Source organism: Pistacia vera, unplaced genomic scaffold, assembly GCF_008641045.1.
Source record: "Pistacia vera cultivar Batoury unplaced genomic scaffold, PisVer_v2 Contig805, whole genome shotgun sequence".
NCBI classification, from domain to species: Eukaryota; Viridiplantae; Streptophyta; class Magnoliopsida; order Sapindales; family Anacardiaceae; genus Pistacia; species Pistacia vera.
This window is the reverse complement of record NW_022196674.1, coordinates 575388-596754: the sequence shown is the minus strand read 5'-3', so window position 1 is coordinate 596754 and position 21367 is coordinate 575388. Positions and strand designations below refer to the sequence as shown.

At 38.2% G+C, this 21367-nt stretch overlaps 1 protein-coding gene and 1 pseudogene across 1 annotated transcript; one reads left to right on the top strand and one right to left on the bottom strand.

Moving 5' to 3' along the window:
- Positions 1-256: 256 nt before the first annotated feature.
- Positions 257-1594, top strand: LOC116117370. Its single transcript, XM_031403409.1, has 2 exons — positions 257-1056; positions 1258-1594. Exons 1-2 carry the CDS (start codon positions 257-259, stop codon positions 1592-1594), a joined length of 1137 nt encoding a protein of 378 aa, XP_031259269.1.
- Positions 1595-9979: 8385 nt separating this feature from the next.
- On the bottom strand, positions 9980-20052 carry LOC116117369 (annotated as a pseudogene).
- Between the last annotated feature and the right edge of the window lie 1315 nt (positions 20053-21367).

Genomic DNA, 21367 nt, shown 5'->3' with positions numbered 1-21367 from the left:
AAGTAAAACAGTGACGTAAGTTTGTATATACATTGCTCTGTTCAATGAAAGAAATACAGAGAGAAAAATCCCTAAATTCTTGCCGTCTCCTTCATTTTCAATCTCTTATTTTTACTCTGAAATTTTCTTCTTTGAACCAACAAATGGTATCAGAGCAATATTGATCTTAAGGGCTTGATAACCTCATCTCTTCTTCTCCATTTTCTCAACCCCTGTTATGCAGAAATCAGCTTCAAGTATCACATGAACTGACTCAATGGCACAACCCTCAACCTCTCTATCTCCTCCAACCTTCAATGGGGAGCAATATCACATTTGGGCTATCAAAATGAAAACGTTCTTGAGAGGACAAGGATTATGGCAGTATGTTGAAGAGGATAGACAACCACCTGTACTAGGGTCAAACCCCACCTTGAACCAGATTAGATTACACGATGAAGAAGCCACCAAATCACCAAGAGCCTTGTCCCATATCCATGCAGTAGTGACTGAGCAAGTGTTCACTAGAATCATGGCATATGAGTCAGCCAAGGAAGCATGGGATAAACTCAAAGAAGAGTTTGGTGGTAGTGATACAACAAAGGGTATGCAGGTGCTAAACTTGAGGAGGGAGATTGAGATGCTGAAAATGCAGGAGTCTGAAACCGTAAAAGAGTATGTGGATAGGTTGATGAATGTGGTAAACAAAATCAGATTAATGGGAGAGGAGATGACAGATAAAAGGATAGTTGAAAAGGTTCTTGTTAGCCTACCCGAAAGGTTTGAATCTAAGATATCCTCACTTGAGGATTCTGAGGATTTGACACAAATCACCCTCACTGATTTGGTGTATGCCCTGCAAGCTCAAGAACAAAAGAGATTGTTGAGGCAAGAGCACTCTAGTGAGGGTGCAATGGTGGCTGAATTCAAAGGCAAACTAGGCCAGGGTGGAAGCAAGAGACCTGCGGGAGAAAAGAAAGGAAAGGAAAGAATGGGAAACCAGTGGAACAAACCGACTAGAGGGAAAGAATTTCCACCATGTGCTCACTGCAAGGAGAAGGGGCATAGTGAAAAGAGGTGCTGGTTTAGGCCTAATGTTTAGTGTAGATCATGCAAGCAATATGGTCACATTGAAAAGGTATGCAAAATCAAACCATCTCAGTCAACACAACAAGCACAAATTGTCGAGGACCAGCAGCCAAACTCAGATCCAGAGCAATTGTTCGTGGCCTCATGTAGTGCTGTTCAAGCTCAAAATGATGATTGGCTAATAAACAGTGGGTGCACAAATCATATGATAGCAAACCTGGAAGACTTTGTGAATTTGGACAAGTCTTACCATTCCAAGGTTAAGGTTGGAAATGGGGAATTTGTGGCTGTGAAAGGGAGAGGAGATATTGCCGTGCAAACAAAATCAGTTATCAAACTCATTCCCAATGTCTTGTATGTGCCTAGTTTAAGTCATAACCTTTTGAGTGTTAGACAAATGATGGAGAGGAAGTATGCCCTGCACTTCCAGGATCAGTTTTGCACAATCCTGGACAGTGAAAGGAATGAATTGATGAAGGTTAGGATGATGGGAAAAAGCTTTCCCATTAGGCTGAACAAACCATAATTAGAAGCATATGTTGTGGAGGTAGATGAGACTGAATTGTGGCATAAGAGATTAGGCCACTTAAATTACCATAGTCTTAAGGAAACTCAAATCAAAGAGCTGGTCAATGACTTGCCCAAAATTGCTGAAAACAAAACCATTTGTGCTACTTGTCAACTTGGCAAGATGAGCACATTACCCTTCCCTGTAAACAAGGCCTGGAGAGCTAGTGAGAGGCTGCAACTTATCCACACGGATGTGTGTGGACCTATGTAAACACCATCCCTAAATGGAAGCAAATATTTTATCCTCTTCATTGATGATTATTCCCGATTGTGCTGGGTGTATTTTTTGAAATTAAAGAGTGAAGTTGCAGTGGCGTTTGAGAGGTTCAAATTGCAGGTTGAAAAACTGTAAAACCCCCCTCCAGTCAGGTATCCTCTGAATATCCCTCAATGAGAATCCCGAGGANGAGAGAATGGGAAACCAGTGGAATAAACCGACTGGAGGGAAAGAATTTCCACCATGTGCTCACTGCAAGAAGAAAGGGCATAGTGAAAAGAGGTGCTGGTTTAGGCCTAATGTTCAGTGTAGATCATGCAAGCAATATGGTCACATTAAAAAGGTATGCAAAAGCAAACCAACTCAGTCAACACCGCAAGCTCAGATTGTGGAGGATCAACAGCCAAACTCAGATCCAGAGCAGTTGTTTGTGGCCTCATGCAGTGTTATTCAAGCTCAAAATGATGATTGGCTAATAGATCATGGTTGCACAAATCACATGACAGCAAACTTGGAAGACTTTGTAAATTTGGACAAGTCTTACCATTCCAAGGTTAAGTTGGTAATAGGGAATTTGTAGCTGTGAAAGGGAGAGGAGATGTTGCTGTACAAACAAAATCAGGTATCAAACTCATTTCCAATGTCTTGTATGTGCCTAGTTTAAGTCATAATCTCTTGAGTGTTGGTCAAATGATGGAGAGGAAATATGCCCTGCACTTCCAGGATCAGTTTTGCACAATCTTGGACAATGAAGGGAATGAATTAATGAAGGTTGGGATGATGGGAAAAAGTTTTCCCATTAGGCTAAACAAACCTGACATAGAAACACATGTTGTGAGTTTAGATGAGACTAACTTATGGCATAAGAGATTAGGCCACTTAAACTACCATAGCCTTAGGGAAACTCAAACCAAAGAATTGGTCTGTGATCTGCCCGAAATTGGTGAAAACAAAACCATTTGTTCTACTTGTCAACTTGGCAAGATGAGCAGACTTCCCTTCCCTGTAAATAAGGCCTGGAGAGCTAGTGAAAAGCTGCAACTTGTCCATACGGATGTGTGTGGACCTATGCAAATACCATCCTTAAATGGAAGCAAGTATTTTATCCTCTTCATTGATGATTATTCCCAGATGTGCTGGGTGTTCTTTTTGAAATTAAAGAGTGAAATTGCAGTGGTGTTTGAGAGGTTTAAAGTATAAGTTGAAAAGCAATCAGGTTTAAGCATAAAGAATGTTAGAAGTGATAATAGGAGTGAGTATGCTTCCAATGAATTTGAAAAAATCTGCAGAGAGGCTGGAATTATTCACCAGTTCAGTTGTCCCTATACTCCACAGCAAAATGGAGTTAGTGAGAGGAAGAATAGGACTATAATAGAGATGGCAAGGTGCATGGTTGCTGAGAAGAGGCTGCCTAAATCATTTTGGGCAGAAGCTGTAAATACAGAGGTCTATTTGCTTAATAGACTCCCTACTAAAGCCTTGACAAATCAAACATCCTATGAAGCTTGGTATGGAATGAAACCCTCAGTTAGAAATCTGAAGATCTTTGGGAGTGTGTGTTATGCTCTCATTCCAGCAGCTAAAAGAAGCAAACTTGATGAGAAGGCTTTGACAGGAATTTTTATAGGATACAGTGAGCAGTCCAAAGCCTATAGAGTATATGATCCTACAGCCAAGAAGATACACATCACAATATGTGAGGGTGGATGAAAAAAGGACCTGGAACTGGAAGAAAAATGAAGCTGAAATGGACAGAATATAGCAGATTGTAGATGCTCCAATGGACAGGTTTGACATTCCAGAAGAGGCGGACTTGGATGATGATTTTCCAATCAGGGGAACAAGGTCCTTGACTGAGGTTTATGAGAGATGTAATGCAGCCATGATTAAACCTGCAAACTTCAGGGAGGCTGCCAAATCCGAAGTCTGGAGGAATGCAATGCAGGAGGAGATAAACATGATTGAGAAGAATGGGACTTGGGAGTTAGTTCACAGACCAAAAACCAGGAGAGTGATCCAAGTAAAATGGATTTTTAAAAGGAAGCTAACATAAAGCAAGACTAGTTGTTAAGGGTTTTGCTCAACAATATGGTGTGGATTTTTCGAATACCTTTGCACCGGTAGCTAGACATGATACTATAAGGATTCTTCTTGCATTGGCTGCCCAATTTGAGTGGAGAATCTACCAACTAGATGTCAAGTCAGCATTCCTAAATGGTTGGCTCAATGAGGAAATTTTTGTGGAGCAACCGGAGGGATATGAAGTGGAAGGGTAGGAGCATAAGGTGTATTTGCTGAGAAAGGCCTTATATGGCCTGAAACAGGCTCCAAGAGCCTGGTACAGCAGAATCAATGAGTATTTGATGAGTTTGGGTTATGCAAGGAGTGCTAATGAGCACACATTATATGTTAGGAGGCTGGAAAATGAGTGTACCATAATTTCTCTTTATGTTGATGACCTACTGATCATGGGAAGCAGCCTAAGTCACCTTAATGATTTCAAATCAGCCATGCATAAGGAATTTGAGATGACTGATCTAGGGGAGATGTCCTACTTTCTTGGGATGGAAATCCACCAAAGTCATCATGGGATATTTGTTAATCAAAAGAGGTATGCAACTCAAATTCTGCATAAGTACAACATGGACAAATGCAAACCAGTGGACACTCCATTGGCTGTGAATTTAAAATTGAGTAAGGATGATGGGGCTGAGAAAGTTGATGAAACAATGTACAGAAGCATCATAGGCTGCCTTCTGTACTTGACTGCCATCAGACCAGATTTAATGTTTGCTGCTAGTGTTCTTTCTAGGTTCATGTCCAATCCTAGTGAGATTCATCTTAAAGAAGCCAAGAGAGTGCTGAGGTATGTTAAAGGAAGTGTTGAGCTTGGAATATGGTTCAAGAAGGCCAAAAAATTGCAGCTTGTTGGCTACTCTGACAGTGATTGGGCTGGTTGCATTGATGACATGAGAAGTACATCAGGTTATGTGTTCTTCTTGAACTCAGGGGTCGTATGCTGGCATTCCAAGAAGCAAGACACCATAACACAATCCACAACAGAAGAAGAATATATTTCTGCTGCTGACGCAGTTAACCAAGCTATTTGGTTAAGGAAAATTATGCTGGACTTGAGGCAAGTTCAAGAAGAACCTACTGTAATTTTCTGTGACAACCAATCAGCAGTGGCCATGGCTAAGAATCCAATCCTACACGGCAGGACAAAGCACATCAAGATCAAGTTTCGTGTGTGAGGGAAGCCGAAAGCAATGCTGAAGTAAAACTAATCCATTACAGGGGTGAAGATCAACTTGCTGATATCATGACCAAGGGACTACCTAAAACCAAGTTTGAGAGTTTGAGACTTAGACTTGGTGTTTCTAGCAAGCTTATCAAGGAGGAGTGATGATGTAGGTGATAATCTGCTGGAAATGGGACAACCTTTGTGTTAATCGCTATACAACACTACCGGTATGATGAGGAGCCTATGGGTCACACACATAGAAGATAATTAAGAGCCAAGAAGAAAGAAGGGCGTTTCCGTCTTTTTGGGTGAAAGGTATTTGGTAATTTCACAGTGCAATTAAATTTGCTGAGGTCGTGCCTTTTATTTAATTTGTTAAAAATTAAATAAGTGAAATTACGGTTAGTGTGTTCGCACATATTCAAATAAATTATCATTATTGTTAAATGTTAATATTATATAAATATATATTAATTGATTTTTTAATTGAAATAATGATGAAATAAATAAATATCTAATTTGGGAGTGTTTGGCAACATGGGGTGTTTGGGTTGGAGCCCAAGCCATTCCATGTGGGAATAGGGCAACTTGGTTTGCCTATAAAAAGAATAGTGTTTGTGTGTTTTATTAATTAATTCATTTTGCCTTTTGAAAACAAACACACACAGCAGCCCCTTTTTACACTCACTCCCACGCCACTTTCACCCTTTTGATTGAAAAATCAAATACTCCTTTTCTTCTTGATTTCTTAAGGCCAAGGAGGATCTAGCAAATCCCTCCTTGGTTCTGGTGGTTGTCTTGTGTGGACTTCTGGTTCGATCTATACTTGGATCGGTAGCAAACACGTTCAGAGACAATATGGTGGAGCCTCAACGTGGGTATGAATCTAAACCTTTGGATTTATTTTTCTGCAGATTCTTATAAAATATAAACTGTAATTTTCTATGCCCTGATTTTGGGCTCTAAGGAACGATCCATGGTTGTAATTTTTTGTTTCCGCTGCGCAACCGGGTCGTTTCCTAACATGAAGATCGGCAAGCGAGGAGCAATAGCTACACTGTTTCCCCTGTTTTGTCTTTTAAAAATGACTTTTAGTAAACAATACTCTTTGTATATAAAAGACATATGACTTATAATGAAAAGAAAGTTTTTGGGCCCCATTTTCTATTGATATTATGCATGCATTGTATTATTTTTCAGCAGTTGTTACATAGTTGACAGACCAACTACCAGGAAAGTGATCCAAGTAAAATGGATTTTTAAAAGGAAGCTAAGGCCTGATGGTTCAGTGTATAAACATAAAGCAAGACTAGTTGTTAAGGGCTCAACAATATGGTGTGGATTTTTCGGATACCTTTGTACCGGTGGCTAGACATGATACTATAAGGATTCTTCTTGCATTGGCTGCCCAATTTGAGTGGAGAATCTACCAATTAGATGTGAAGTCAGCATTCCTAAATGGTTGGCTCAATGAGGAAATTTTTGTGGAGCAACCGGAGGGATATGAAGTGGCTAGGCAGGAGCATAAGGTGTATTTGCTGAGAAAGGCCTTATATGGCTTGAAACAGGCTCCAATAGCCTGGTACGGCAGAATCAATGAGTATTTGATGAGTTTGGGTTATGCACGGAGTGCTAATGAGCACACATTATATGTTAGGAGGCTGAATGAGTGTACCATAATTTCACTTTATGTTGATGACCTACTCATCATGGGGAGCAGTTCAAATCAACTTAATGATTTCAAATCAGCCATGCATAAGGAATTTGAGATGACTGATCTAGGGGAGATGTCTTACTTTCTTGGGATGGAAATCCACCAAAGTCACCATGGGATATTTGTCAATCAAAAGAGGTATGCAACTCAAATTTTGCATAAGTATAACATGGACAAATGCAAACGAGTGGACACTCCGTTGGCTGTGAATTTAAAATTGAGTAAGGATGATAGGGCTGAGAAAGTTGATGAAATAATGTACAGAAGCATTATAGGCTGCCTTCTGTACTTGACTGCCACCAGACCAGATTTAATGTTTGCTGCTAGTGTTCTTTCTAGGTTCATGTCCAATCCTAGTGAGATTCTTCTTAAAGCAGCCAAGAGAGTACTGAGGTATGTTGAAGGGAGTGCTGAGCCTGGAATATGGTTCAAGAAAGCAAAAAAGTTTCAAATTGTTGACTACTCTGACAGTGATTGGGCTGGATGCATTGATGACATGAGGAGTACATCAAGTTATGTGTTCTTCTTGAACTCAGGGGTCGTATGCTGGCATTCCAAGAAGCAAGACACCACAGCACAGTCCACGGCAGAAGCAGAATATATTTCTGCTGCTGCCGCAGTTAACCAAGCTATTTGGTTAAGGAAAATTATGCTGGACTTGAGGCAGGTTCAAGAAGAACCTACTGTAATTTTCTGTGACAACCAATCAGCAGTGGCCGTGGCTAAGAATCCAATCCTACACGGCAGGACAAAGCACATCAAGATCAAGTTTCATGCTGTGAGGGAAGTTGAAAGCAATGCTGAAGTAAAATAAACCCATTGCAGGGGTGAAGTGTTAGAGTAGATGCCCTAGAGCCAATCAATTATTGTAGAATTGACTCTTTGTAATAATGTTCATTAATCAATAATAAAAGGCATTATATTCTATATCGCGTAAATCATTATTATTGCAATATGTATTGATATATGTCCTTAGAATGGTAGAACCGTGACGAGGGTATCAAGTGTTTCAAATCTTGATAGTGAGAACCCTATGAGCACATATGGTGGCCATTCTAGAAACGTCCGTAGCCCCAGTATTATTCTGAAGTAAGGGCACAGATAATACGGTAAGGCTATCATAGTGTTGAACGACCCTGTCGAAAGGCAGTGACTGATCTCACTTGTCAAGGTTGTTTGGTGACAACCTGGTGCAACACATGGGTGCTTGTTGTAGGCGGATATACCGCAGCAAGTTCACTGGACTGACCCACCAGAGGATTCCATATGGATGGTAACCCCAGTGTCTATGGAACAAATCCTCTAACGAATGGTGGTGCATGTGATCCTTAGACTTGAGATCACCGGAGCGCCTTGTGCACCGATTGGTACAGTTTGACACTAGCCTAACGCAGTTCTATTCAGAGCTGTCAGTACGGTGGTGATTGGCTATATCAAGGAGTGTATCAAGACTATGGTGGATTGACAAAGGATTCATCACTCCCGGGTACGGGAGAAGTTATCTCACGGCGCAATTCAGTATATGGCAATGACACTAAAACTGTGGCCACAGTGGGATTGAGTTGTTGCTCTATCCAGATTATAATACGGGTCATTGGTCCAGAAACTGAATATATAATATCGAGAGTAACCGAAGGTTGACACTATTTCTATGCCTTCGTCTCGTCGAGATAACGTATGATGAAAGGATCGAATTGTACGGTAACCATATCGTTGACAGGTAGCTACTTTGCTGAATCCGAATCTATCGGGTGGCCATGATGCCTTGCTAGGGGCCAATCTTGGTCTGTGTATTAGTGAGACGATTAATTGGTGTTAATCGCGATACTATACACTACCGGTATGATGAGGAGCCTATGGGTCACACACATAGAAGATAATTTAAGAGCCAAGAAGAAAGAAGGGCGTTTTCGTCTTTTTAGGCGAAAGGGTATTTTGGTAATTTCACAGTGCAATTAAATTTGCTGAGGTCGTAGCCTTTTATTTAATTTGTTAAAAAATTAAATAAGTGAAATTACGGTTAAATGTGTGTTCGCACATATTTAAATAAATTATCATTATTGTTAAATGTTAATATATATATTAAATATATATTAATTGATTTTTAATTGAAATAATGATGAAATAAATAAAATATCTAATTTGGGAGTGTTTGGCAACATGGGGTGTTTGGGTTGGAGCCCAAGCCCATTCCATGTGGGAATAGGGCAACTTGGTTTGCCTATAAAAAGAATAGTGTTTGTGTGTTTTAGAAAAAATTCATTTTTGCCTTTTTGAAAAACAAAAAGAAAAACACAACAGCCCATACACTCACTCCCACGCCACTTTCACCCTTTTGATTGAAAAATCAAATACTCCTTTTCTTCTTGATTTCTTAAGGCCAAGGAGGATCTAGCAAATCCCTCCTTGGTTCTTGGTGGTTGTCTTTGTGTGGACTTCTTGGTTCGATCCTATACTTGGATCGGTAGCAAACACGTTCAGAGACAATATTGGTGGAGCCTCCAACGTGGGTATGAATCTAAACCTTTGGATTTATTTTTCTGCAGATTCTTATAAAATATAAACTGTAATTTTCTATGCCCTGATTTTGGGCTCTAAGGAACGATCCATGGTTGTAATTTTTTTTGTTTCCGCTGCGCAACCGGGTCGTTTCCTAACATGAAGATCAACTTGTTGATATCATGACCAAGGGTCTACCTAAAACCAAGTTTGAGAGTTTGAGACTTAGGCTTGGTGTTTCCAGCAAGCTTATCAAGGAGGAGTGATGATGTAGGTGATAATCTGCTGGAAATGGGACAACCTTTCGGATGAATATTCAAATATGTTTTGGAGCCAAAGTTACAACTCATGCTTATTTTGTTAAGTTTGCAGTGGTTGTGGAGCAGATATTTAGCCATTTAAATGCAGATTTTGTGTCTTGTTTAGTTGAGACTTAGACTTGGTTAGGTGCATGTTTGCTGCTAAAGTTGATTTGTAATAAGTTTATTATATTGCAGTAGGTAATACAGTGTTAAAAAGTCTGTATAAATGACTCTATTTTATGAATGAAATACATAGACTAAGAAGTGCCTTTTTTGCCGTCTCCTTCATTGCAAATATTCATCCTTTTATTTTTGGACTTCTCTTCCAAGAACCAACAATACTGCATATATCAGTATGTACAATTCTATTCATTGAATCGAGCAATAGTAAATGGTAATGTGTAAAAAGGTTCATGTCTGACCTGCCATGTGAATTTGGAATCAAAGAAGCGTAGCAGATCGGAAGTAAGTCCCGACATTGCATCCTATCTTCAACATAAATAATACCTCTCTAGGGCTAGCTCTATTTTCAAGATTGCCATCTGGGCTAATCCCAATCTCTTCAAGCCCTAGTCTACTAGCTGGGAAAGCACAAACACGGACCTGCAAAGAACAAGTGAAGAATCATACCACCCTCAGATATAGGTTTTTCATCTTTTCTGTCAACAAAGTTTTAATTGCATTTGGAAGAACATTGTTTAGTCATTGAAAAATAAATAATTTTTATGGGAGACCCAATGGGCAGAGTTCTAACATTCATAATGCTTTTTTTTCTTTTTTCTTGGATAAGAGGAGTTTTAAATGGCAGTCATACCAATAATGATTTTGAATGCATAAAGGTTTTACTATAACAAATGCCATCTGATCTAAGAATTCTCAAACTATGACACGGACAGACGGGTAGAACAAGATAACTAATAAGGCTTCTTCGAGCATCCAACTTCAGGTTTTATAATAAAACAGTGCATATTTATCTGAGAAATTATGAACATAAAAAATTAATTATCATGAAGAAATATCGTTTTAGTTGCAAATGTTGGTGGCATAAACAAGGTCAAACCACCAGCAATGCAAACTCGATTCTGAAACATAGTTGTTGGTCTTGGTAAAAAGATATCTGCACTAGTTCACACTATAAGTTTAACTTCATTAAAACTCTTAGGAAGCAAAACCATATATATATGAACTTTACCCTAGAATAAACGATGATGTAAAAACTACATTTATGAGATCTTCCTTGGAATCAAACTAATCCACCAGTAAACCCTTAGGCCTTCAGAGAATCTGCATTACAACAACTGTCATAATAGTTGCAATATAAGTCATTGCTGATAGAAGTTAATCAAATATCCATCGCTAAAAGCAAGAGTAATTGCAAGTTTAGCTTCCCTATATAAGTGCAAACAACGCTAACAGAAAGTGAACACAAGATTATGGCACATAAGATTCTTTTAGCTGCAAATACTTGGATATAACTAACCCTCAATTAAGCAATTATTATGGGAATTGTTGTTTTTGTTGGTTATTTGAGCAAGTAATGTGGTTATACGGGAGAGAAAAGAAGAAGAACAAGAGAGAGGAAAGACTTGTTATAATTCATTAGATTAAACTGAAAGTTACAGTAGAGTTTTTATACATGTACAGACACTATTTCACCTAACCATTAAACATATTTTAGTCCAAAATAACTTCCTAACAATACATTCTTAGCCACTCTGATTACATCACATTAAATTGATACAAAGTTGTCAACCAAATAGATGCTGAATTCACCAAAATATCTCACTTTAGCATGCTTATACACCAGCTACGTGAGTTGCTCCAGACCAGCTTCTAAACTTCAAACTCTTTTCTTTTGCTGCCAGATCACAGCTCCAGCATAATCCAAAATATTGTTTCAAGCAGCAAAATATCACTTCTTTGAACACTACTCCTTCATATTTTTGCTTGAGACACCAAGTTTAAGCTTTAAGTCTTCAAACTTGGACTTACATAAGGACTTAGTAAATATGTTAGCCAATTGCACTTCCCCCCAGTAGTGTGTCAATCTGATTTCTCTAGATTGCTCAGCCTCCCCCACTACATGAAACTTGATTTTTATGTGCTTGGTTCAACCATGCATGACTGGATTCTTTGCAATAGCAATAGCCGATTGATTATCACAAAAAATTTCAGTAGGCTCACACTGTTTTACCTCCATATCAGCCAGCAAATTTCTCAACCATATGGCTTGATTTACTGCAGTAGCAGTTGATATGTATTCAGCCTCTGCAGTGGATTGAGCCACTATTTCTTGCTTCTTGGAAGACCAACAAAAAACACCATAATTCAGTAGGAAAACATAACCTGATGTGCTTCGCATGTCATCACAGGAGCTTCCCCAATCACGGTCTGCATAGCCTATCAATCTGAAATTTTCAGATTCCCTGAACCAGATTCCATGATCTGCAGTTCCTCTAATGAATCTAAGCACCCTCTTGGCTACTTTAAGATGCTCCTCACTTGGTTTACTCATAAATCTTGATAGGAGACTAATGGCAAACATGAGATCAGGTCTTGTTGTTGTTAAATATAACAAGCTCCCAATCATTCTTCTATAATCTGTCTCATCCAACGGGGTTGCCCCATCATCTTTGCACAGCCTTTGATTTTGCACCAAAGGTGTGGCAACCAACTTGCATTCATCCATTCCAAACTTCTTAAGCATCTCATTAGCATATCTCCTTTGACAAATGAAAATGCCATCTTAAGATTGCTGGATTTCCATTCCAAGGAAATAAGTCATTTCTCCCAAATCAGTCATCTCAAACTCTTTGTGCATTGCTTTCTTGAACTCTTTAACTTGAATAGCATTGTTTCCTGTCACCAACAAATCATCTACATACAAGGAAACCATGATCACATCTTCATTGGCTTTCTTCACATACAAAGTATGCTCATTTGGGCTCCTTGCATAACCTAGGCTGACTAGGTAGTCATTGATTCTGCTGTACCAAGCTCTTGGAGCTTGTTTTAGGCCATACAAGGCCTTCCTCGGTAGGTACACTTGGTCCTCTTTACCCTTGACTTCATGTCCCGCAGGTTGTTCAACAAAGATCTCCTCATCTAGCCAACCATTCAAGAAAGTTGACTTGACATCCATTTGACACACTTTCCACTTGAATTGAGCTACCAAAGCAAGGACTAACTTGATTGTATCATGTCTTGCAACCGGGGCAAATGTGTCTTGAAAGTCCACACCATGTTGTTGTGCAAACCCTTTCACCACTAACCTAGCTTTGTGCTTCAAAACTGAACCATTAGGGTTCAATTTTTTCTTGAAGATCCACTTTACCTACATCATTTTCCTCCCGGCAGGCCTGTCCACAAGTTCCCATGTTCCATTCTTTTCTAAAATGGATAACTCCTCCTATATAGCAAGCCTCTATTCCTTTGACTTAGTTGCTTCATGATAAGATACTGGTTCAAGCATTGCAACATTGCATCTCCCATAAATCTCAGTAAGAGGTCTGGTTCCTCTGACTGAAACTTCTTCTTCTGTTTCAGAATCTACCCCATCAACTTGGTCAGCAACTTGCTCTCTTTGTTGTGGTCATGAATCAGCTTGAATTTTCTTCTCTTCCCAATTCCACACTGACCTCTCATCAACCTTTACATCCCTTGAAACAACTACCTTTCTTGACTCTGGAATGAATACCCTGTAAGCCTTGGATTAGAGGCTATAACCTACCAGAATTCCAGCCCTTGCTTTGTCATCAAGCTTTGATCTTTTGATGGCTGGTATGAGCACATAACATATACTCCCAAAGACTCTATGTTCCACTTAAGGCTTAACTCCATACCATGCTTCAAATGGAGTTTGATCCTTTAAAGCCTTGGTTGGAAGCCTATTCAGCAAATGCACACTAGTATTGATAGATTCTGCCCATAATTCCTTCGACAACCTTTTTTCAGTCAACAAGTACCTAGACATCTACATCACTGTCCTATTTTTCCTCTTACTCACTCCATTTTGTTGAGGAGTGTAGGGACAGCTAAACTGATGCCATATTTTAGCCTCTCTGCATGTTGATTCAAACTCACTTGATGTGTATTCACCCCCATTATCACTTCTCACAGCCTTGATCTTTACTCCAGCTTGGTTTTCAACTTCTTTGAACCTCCTAAACACAACATCAACTTCTCCTTTTTGCGTTAGGAAGTACACCCAAGTCATTCTTGAATAATCATCAATAAACAAGGTGAAAAATCTGGATCCATTCAAGGATGGGGTTTGCATTGGTCCACACACATCAGTGTGCACCAATTGGAGCTTTCCAGTAGCTCTCCAGGCCTGGTTTGTTGGAAAGGCTGGTCTGCTAAGCTTCCCTATTTGGCATACATCTACATAAGCCTTCTTTCTCTTCCATTTCGGGTAATGTGTGTACCATCCCTTGAAGTTTATTTGCCTAAGTCCAACATAATGGTAATGACCATATCTTTTATGCCATAGGTCTGTATCATCTGAATTTACTGTCATAGCATGAAATTCTGATTTTTTGAGTTCAACCGGGAAGCTCTTCCCAACCATTCTAACATGCATCATCACATTTCCCTTATTATCTAATATAGTGCAGGTTTTGTTTTCAAAGTGTACGATGTAATTTCTTTCAAGAATTTGTCCTACACTAAGCAAGTTTTGGTTGATTTTAGGAACAAATAACACATTTTAAATAATCTTTGTACCTGTCATGGTCTGCACAGCCACATCTTCCTTGCCTTTAACCTTCACAAGTTCACCATTTCCGACCTTTACACTGGACTGGTATGCTTGATCCAGCTTCACAAAATTCTCCAGATTAGGTGTCATGTGGTTTGTACATCCACTATCAATCAACCAAGTTCCAGCATTGAACTGAACAGCATAGCAGGATGCCACAAATAGCTACTCAGATTCTGAATTCTGCTATTTATCTTTAGCAATCTGTGCTTGTTGTGTAGGCTACTGTGGTTTGTTTTTGTAGACCTTTTCAAAGTGGCCTAGCTGCTTGCATGCCCTACATTGAACATTTGGTCTAAACCAGCACTTGTACTCAGCATGGTTCTTCTTTTTGCAGTGGGAACATGGTGCAAAACTCCTGAAACCTGCTGGTTTGTTCCACTGATTGCTTACTCTCTCCTTTCCTCTCTTATCTCCTATAAACTTCTTGTTTCCTCCCTAAGTTGGCTTGCTTTTTTGCTGAACAATCAATGCAGCTTCACCACTGTCCTTTTGCCTCAGTTTTCTTCTTTGCTCTTGAGCTTGAAGAGCATGGACAAGTTCGGTTAAGGTGGTTTGATACAAGTATTTGGAATCCTCCAAAGAAGAGATTTTTTATTCAAACCTCTCAGGTAGGCTTACCAACACCTTTTCAACAATTCTTTTATCAGTTATCTCTTCCCCTAGCAACTTATCTTATTAACCACATTCATTAATCTATCTACATACTCCTTAACCACTTCAGTATCTTGCATTTTCAATGTCTCAAACTCTCTCCTTAGGTTTAAGACTTGCATGTTTCTGGTTTGGGTACTTCCTCCAAATTCTTCCTTAAGCTTGTCCCAAGCTTCCTTTACTGTCTCATAAGCCATTATCCTTGTGAAGACTTGATCGGTGACTACAGCATGTAAATGGGACAGGGCTCTTGGAGCTTTTGCAGTCTCCTCTTCATGGAGTTTTATCTGGTTTAGGGTTGGGTTTGGTCCCAACTGTGGTGGTTACTTCTCTTCTTCTACATATTGCAATAAACTCTGACCTCTCAAGTAAGCCTTCATCTTAATAGCCCACATGTGGTACTGTTCCCCACTGAAGGTTGGAGGCAAGAGTGAGGCTGAACTTGCTGCCATGAAGCCTTGTTTTTGGTGAGGTAAGGACTAACAGAGAGTATGCCAAGCTAAAGGTTTTTTACAGGCCCCTTAAGATCAAAGTATTGCTCTGATACCAGTTGTTGGTTATTTGAGCATGTAATGTGGTTATACAAGAGAGAAAAGAAGAAGAACAAAAGAGAGGAAAGACTTGTTATAATTCATTAGATTAAACTGAAAGTTACAACAGAGTTTTTATACATGTACAGACACTATTGCACCTAACCATTAAACATATTTTAGTCCAAAATAACTTCCTAACCATACATTCTTAGCAACTCTGATTACATCACATTAAATTGATACAAAGTTGTCAACCAAATACATGTTGAATTCACCAAAATATATCACTTCAGCATGCCTATAGACCAACTACGTGAACTGCTCTAGACCAGCTTCCAAACTTCAAACTCTTTTCTTTTGCCGCTAGATCACAGCTCCAGCATAATCCAAAATATTGTTTCAAGCAAAATATCACTTCTTTGAACAATTTTTATTAGACAGAATGGTTACAGAAATATTAATGATAAATTAAAATTACTAGTACCACGAACCGTTCCATTGGATCTAGTATGAGCGTCATCAGGGAGAAAATTGTTGAGAACATCTCGGAGAACAGCCTGTGGATAAAAGAAATGGAGAACTTTTTTTTAACTTGCTCCCAAATTTTCGATTTAACAACATATTGATAAATACAATGATATTTATGAAAGAAGAATAAGATAATATAGAGATTAGAAGAAGAATAAGATAGAGATTATATAGATAAAAGATAAATAGAGAACTAAACAGGAACATAAATAGAGAACAATGAATGAAAGGGAAGAAATTCAGAACTTAAGCAAATATTCAAGAAAATATACGTTTTCAATTATTCATCAATGACTAACTACAAAAACAACATGAGTGCTTGTCAAAAAGAATCCTATTCCTTATCAAAATGGAAATAAACATAAAAAACAACTGAAAAAGCCGAAAAAAAAAAAAAAAATGCCTCCAAAATTTGTTTAGACAAATCAATCCTTAAGATGATTAAAACAAAAACTAAAATAACCTTAGACCAATCCTATTCTTAAGACATCACCTTGCTAACTGCCAATAATAAAAGCTGCCACTTAATTCTAAATCAGACTACCATAATGACAGTTTATGGCCTCTTTTATGCAAACTTTTTTGCTTAATTCATTAAATCCCCCAATGATTGAAATATAAACAGAAACCTTTGTGAATATCATCTTAGCAAATCCAACAAGTTACTGATGAGTTCATATCCTAAATTCTGAATTAGGTTTCACAAACTAATCATAATTCTTATATATATAGGCTCAACACAGAATAATAGACTACTTAACAAAAACTAACGATAATGCTGTGTAAAAACTGAATATACTTCATTAAACTCCATAAAAATGAACATTTCACAATAATTAACTAATTTGTTATACAGTAAAGAAAAACTCGCAATAGATGGTCCTGCAGGCAATGAGTTAATATAATTTGTTAATATACACATGTATATATCATTGAAAATATACCAGTACTCCTCAAAAATAGATTACAACAAAATATTTTAAGCATACCCCAAGCCTAAATGTAGTTCCTCTAGCCCTGCAATCTTCAGCTAGGGTTTTTATAGCATTTAGGGCTTCTTGCATACTAGCTTCTGAGGCTATAACAGCACAACCTATGGCACCAACTGAGGATCTAGCCAATGGTGTGGTTTCCTATGAAGAAAACAAAAATTTTAGTTACAAACAGACATATTAGGGAGAAAGATAAAATAGGGTGATTCCCACGGTAAAAGATGAACAATATACTAACAATGTTAAACTTGAATTCTATATGCAAAAACCAAAGGAACAACAAGGAAGATATCCAGCAAGTCATCAAAAGATGTGTAATTGTCATTTACGTGATGCGGTTGACTTCTTGCACAACCCAATTAAATTCCTTATAATTTGGCAATCCAAAGCAACCTTAGGAATGAAACAAGAAATAAAGAAAAAGTTTTCAATAGGCAATCACATAAACAAATAAAAGCACATAACTTTTTAGCCTTAAGGTGAACATTACACCAAACCTAGAAATTCTTTGTTTGAGGTGGGAGAATAAATCAAAAGGAATTTTAACCATGCCCTAAGTTTTAAGTATTATAGATACTGAATAAAGTAGTTCCTAATAACAGTAGGTAGTACAGTAGAAGATCAGAAGTAGCTCAATTTCATAAGTGAACAAGATAAGCATCCTGCAACTTTAAGTCTTAAAAAAAGCATCAATGATCATAAACCTACAGAAACAATATCAATTTATTGCATCGGATTCTTTCTTCTGTTGAACCTGGCACACAATGTAAAACATGGACGCCAAAAAAAAATAAAAATAAAATTTTTTGAGCAAACTCTTTTTATTTGGATTCCGCATATAAATGTTTGCCTATTATTTAACCTGTTTACTGGTAATCCATCTATTTCAATTATTTGAACCACAAAATTAATCATAAAATTCATCAAACTTCTCACAAAAAGTACAAACTTTAACTTAATCCTTCTATTATCAAAGATTGATTCAAATGACTTCAGATGAACATTCGTACAAATAAGAATTCCTACTTCAAATCAAACCATAAACCCATAAGTATTTCAAAATGTGAATAACTAAGGAAATTGAATTCAAAAAGTGAATGCAACCATTCAACTATATCTTAATTTATAAATGGTTCAGAATCACATGCCTCAATGTCAGGAACACAAGGAAATTAAAATGCATCAGAAGCATTGAGAACAATGCATCAAATGTAGGTAGTTTGAATCAAATTTTCCCCCTAAACTCCAAGCAATTTTCAATTAGACCCTAACATAAAAACAGAGGAAATTAAAGTCAAAAACTGAATGCATCCCCCCTTCAATTGTATCTTAATTTATAAATTCTTCAGAACCACACGCAATAATCTCAGTAAAATAAAGCAATTATAAAAAGGCCAACACTTTTTATGACGTATGGAGATCAATGCATCAAATGTTGGCAGTTTCAATCAAATTCTCCTCCAAAATTCCAACCAATTTTCAATTATGCCCTCAACAAAAACAAATAAAGAGCAAAAATTGAACTCGACCCATCAAAAAACAAACCCTAATATAACCCTTTTCAATGAGAAACTGAGCAACACCAAGATGATAAGGGAACAAAAGTCCAACCGCAGAGAAACTAAACCTAGGACTCGTAACAATCCTTTTCTCTTTCTCAACCTCAACATCCTTCACTCTTTGCTTCCAAATAACCTCTGGCTCAATCTCACCCTTTTGCTCGTCTCCACAATTGGGAACCTTTTAAATTTTTTAGAGAACCCCTTATTGCTTGTTTTTAGCAACATGGAGGCTAGCCCCAGGAAGAGTTCACCGGTGGCAATGGCAAACGATTTTTTCTCTGAATTGGGGGGGCTTGGAGGTGAGATTTTGATTGTTTTGGGCTGTGATAAAAGAGCGGGAATGTGGAGGGAGGGAATATAAATTGGGTTTTTGTTTTGGGGAGGATAAAGGGTGAGGAGTGTAGGAGAAAAGGGAGGAGAGAGAATGAGCCATGATTGGAAAGTAAGAACACAAAGGAGATGGTGAAGAAGAGGAAGAATAAAGTTTTAATAATACTACACCAACAGCCCTCTTTCACAAACTTTCTCTCACAACCTTGATGTGGCAGTTCGCAATTGGTTAGTTCACAATAGATCCCACATGGGTACTGCATGGGTCCTACTAATTAATTGCCCACGGACCAATTGCGAGTTGCCATATCAGGGTTGTAAGAGAAAGTTTGTGAGAAAGAGTTGTTGGTGTAGTATTACTCATAAAGTTTGGCCATGCCTATTTAATGCAAAAGAGACATGATTCCCTAATTCTAGGATCTATGTCTTTAACCACCCCATTAGTTGAAATAAGCTCACTTTAATAGATCAAAACTTGATCAATGATCCTAATCAAGTCTACTAATAAAGATGTAAGAGTTTGGGCCTTGAGAATCTTGCAAATGGATCCAACAAGAGTTCATGTGGATCTTCCCCTTTGGAATGAGACTTGGGCCGGATTGGACAACTTCAACACTTGGGATTCTTCCTTGGGAGGCTTGAGCTTCACTTCTTGAGCTTGGGCTTTGGAATGGTTTGAGCCGAAATGTTTAGACTCTCTCCTTCCTTGGAACTTGCTTGGGCCGAATTTTCTCCATTGCATTCCACATTCTACAATCCAAGTGTTTTAGGTCTTGCAGTGAAATTCTTCAATCCAACCGAATTGGCAAGTGTTTTGGAACTTGCAATTCCTTGTCCACTCCTGTTTACAAGTGTTTTAGGACTTGTCATGCTCCCCGAGTAGGGAAGGATTTGCCCTCAAATCCAAATCATCCTCCAAGTATGGGCTTAGATCCCCCACATTGAAGGTGGTCGAGACTTCGCAATACTAGCTAGGCAACTCCACTTTATAAGCATTATCATTTACCATTTCAACAACCTTAAAAGGTCCATCTGCCCTAGGAGCTAATTTACTCTTTCTCTTACTTGGAAACCTCTCATTTCTCAAGTGAATCCATACCAAATCCCTCGGTTGGAAAAGCTTAGGCTTTCTATGCTTATTTGCCTTATTCTTGATCTTTTCATTTGATTTTTCAATTTGAGTTCTCACAGTTTCATGGTCTTCATTTGCTTCAACTTTTCATTAGCATTCACACTTGGCTCAAAATCAAGGGGTAGGGAAGTGAGATCAAAAGGGACAAGTGGGTTTACTCCATACAACACCTCAAATGGAGTGTGACCTGTAGTAGAACTAGAACTCCTATTGTAGGTGAATTCAGCATGTGCCAATTGCAAATCCCAATCCTTTAAATGCTTACTCACCAAACTCCTTAGGACTTTACCCAACACCTTATTAACCACTTTGGTTTGGCCATTGGTTTGAGGGTGATGTGAGGTATTGAACATCAATTTTGTCCCTAATTTACCCGATAAACTTCTCTAAAAGTGACTCAAAAATTTTGTGTCCCTATCTAAGACAATGGTTCTCGGAATGCCATGAAGTCTCATCACTTCTCTAAAGAATAATTCAGCAATTTTGGAGGCATCATGTGTGGTATGACATGATATGAAATGAGCCATTTTTGAGAGCATATCAACCACTGCCATGATGTAATATTTCCCCCTTTGGGTCCTAGGCAATGCAACCACAAAATCCATGCTAAGGTCCTCCCAAGGGTGCTCAACTTTGGGTAAGGGTAGGTATGGGCCAGCCTTGAATTGACTCTTAGCTCTTTGACATGATCCACACCTTCTCATGAGAACTCGAACATCCCCTAACATCTTAGCCAATAGAAATATTCCTTGATGGTTTCTAAAGTCTTAGTAACCCCAAAGTGACCTACCAACCCACCACTATGTGCTTCCCTCATGATTAATTCTCTAAAACTACCTTTAGGGACACATAATCTTCTACCCTTGAACAAGTACCCATCATGCATAATATAATCTTCAAAACCAAGTTTCCCACATTCAGTTATGCATGTTTTCATCTCCAAATCTACCTCATAACATAACTTCATTAATTCAAAGCCTAAAACTATAGAATCAAGTAAAGAAAGAAAGGCATACCTTCTAGAGAGTGCATCGGCTACAACATTGTATGCTCCTTGCTTGTATTTCAGCACAAATGGGAAAGATTGGATGAACTCAACCCATTCAGCAAAAAAATATATCATTTGTGATGATATTTGGAATATTATGGATTTTTTGTTTATTATATTCTAAAAACATTTCATCATATTTGAGATAAATTTTCAAGAAAGATATTAGACTATTTTTCGGTTCATACCAAACAATAATGAAAATAGGTTTATTG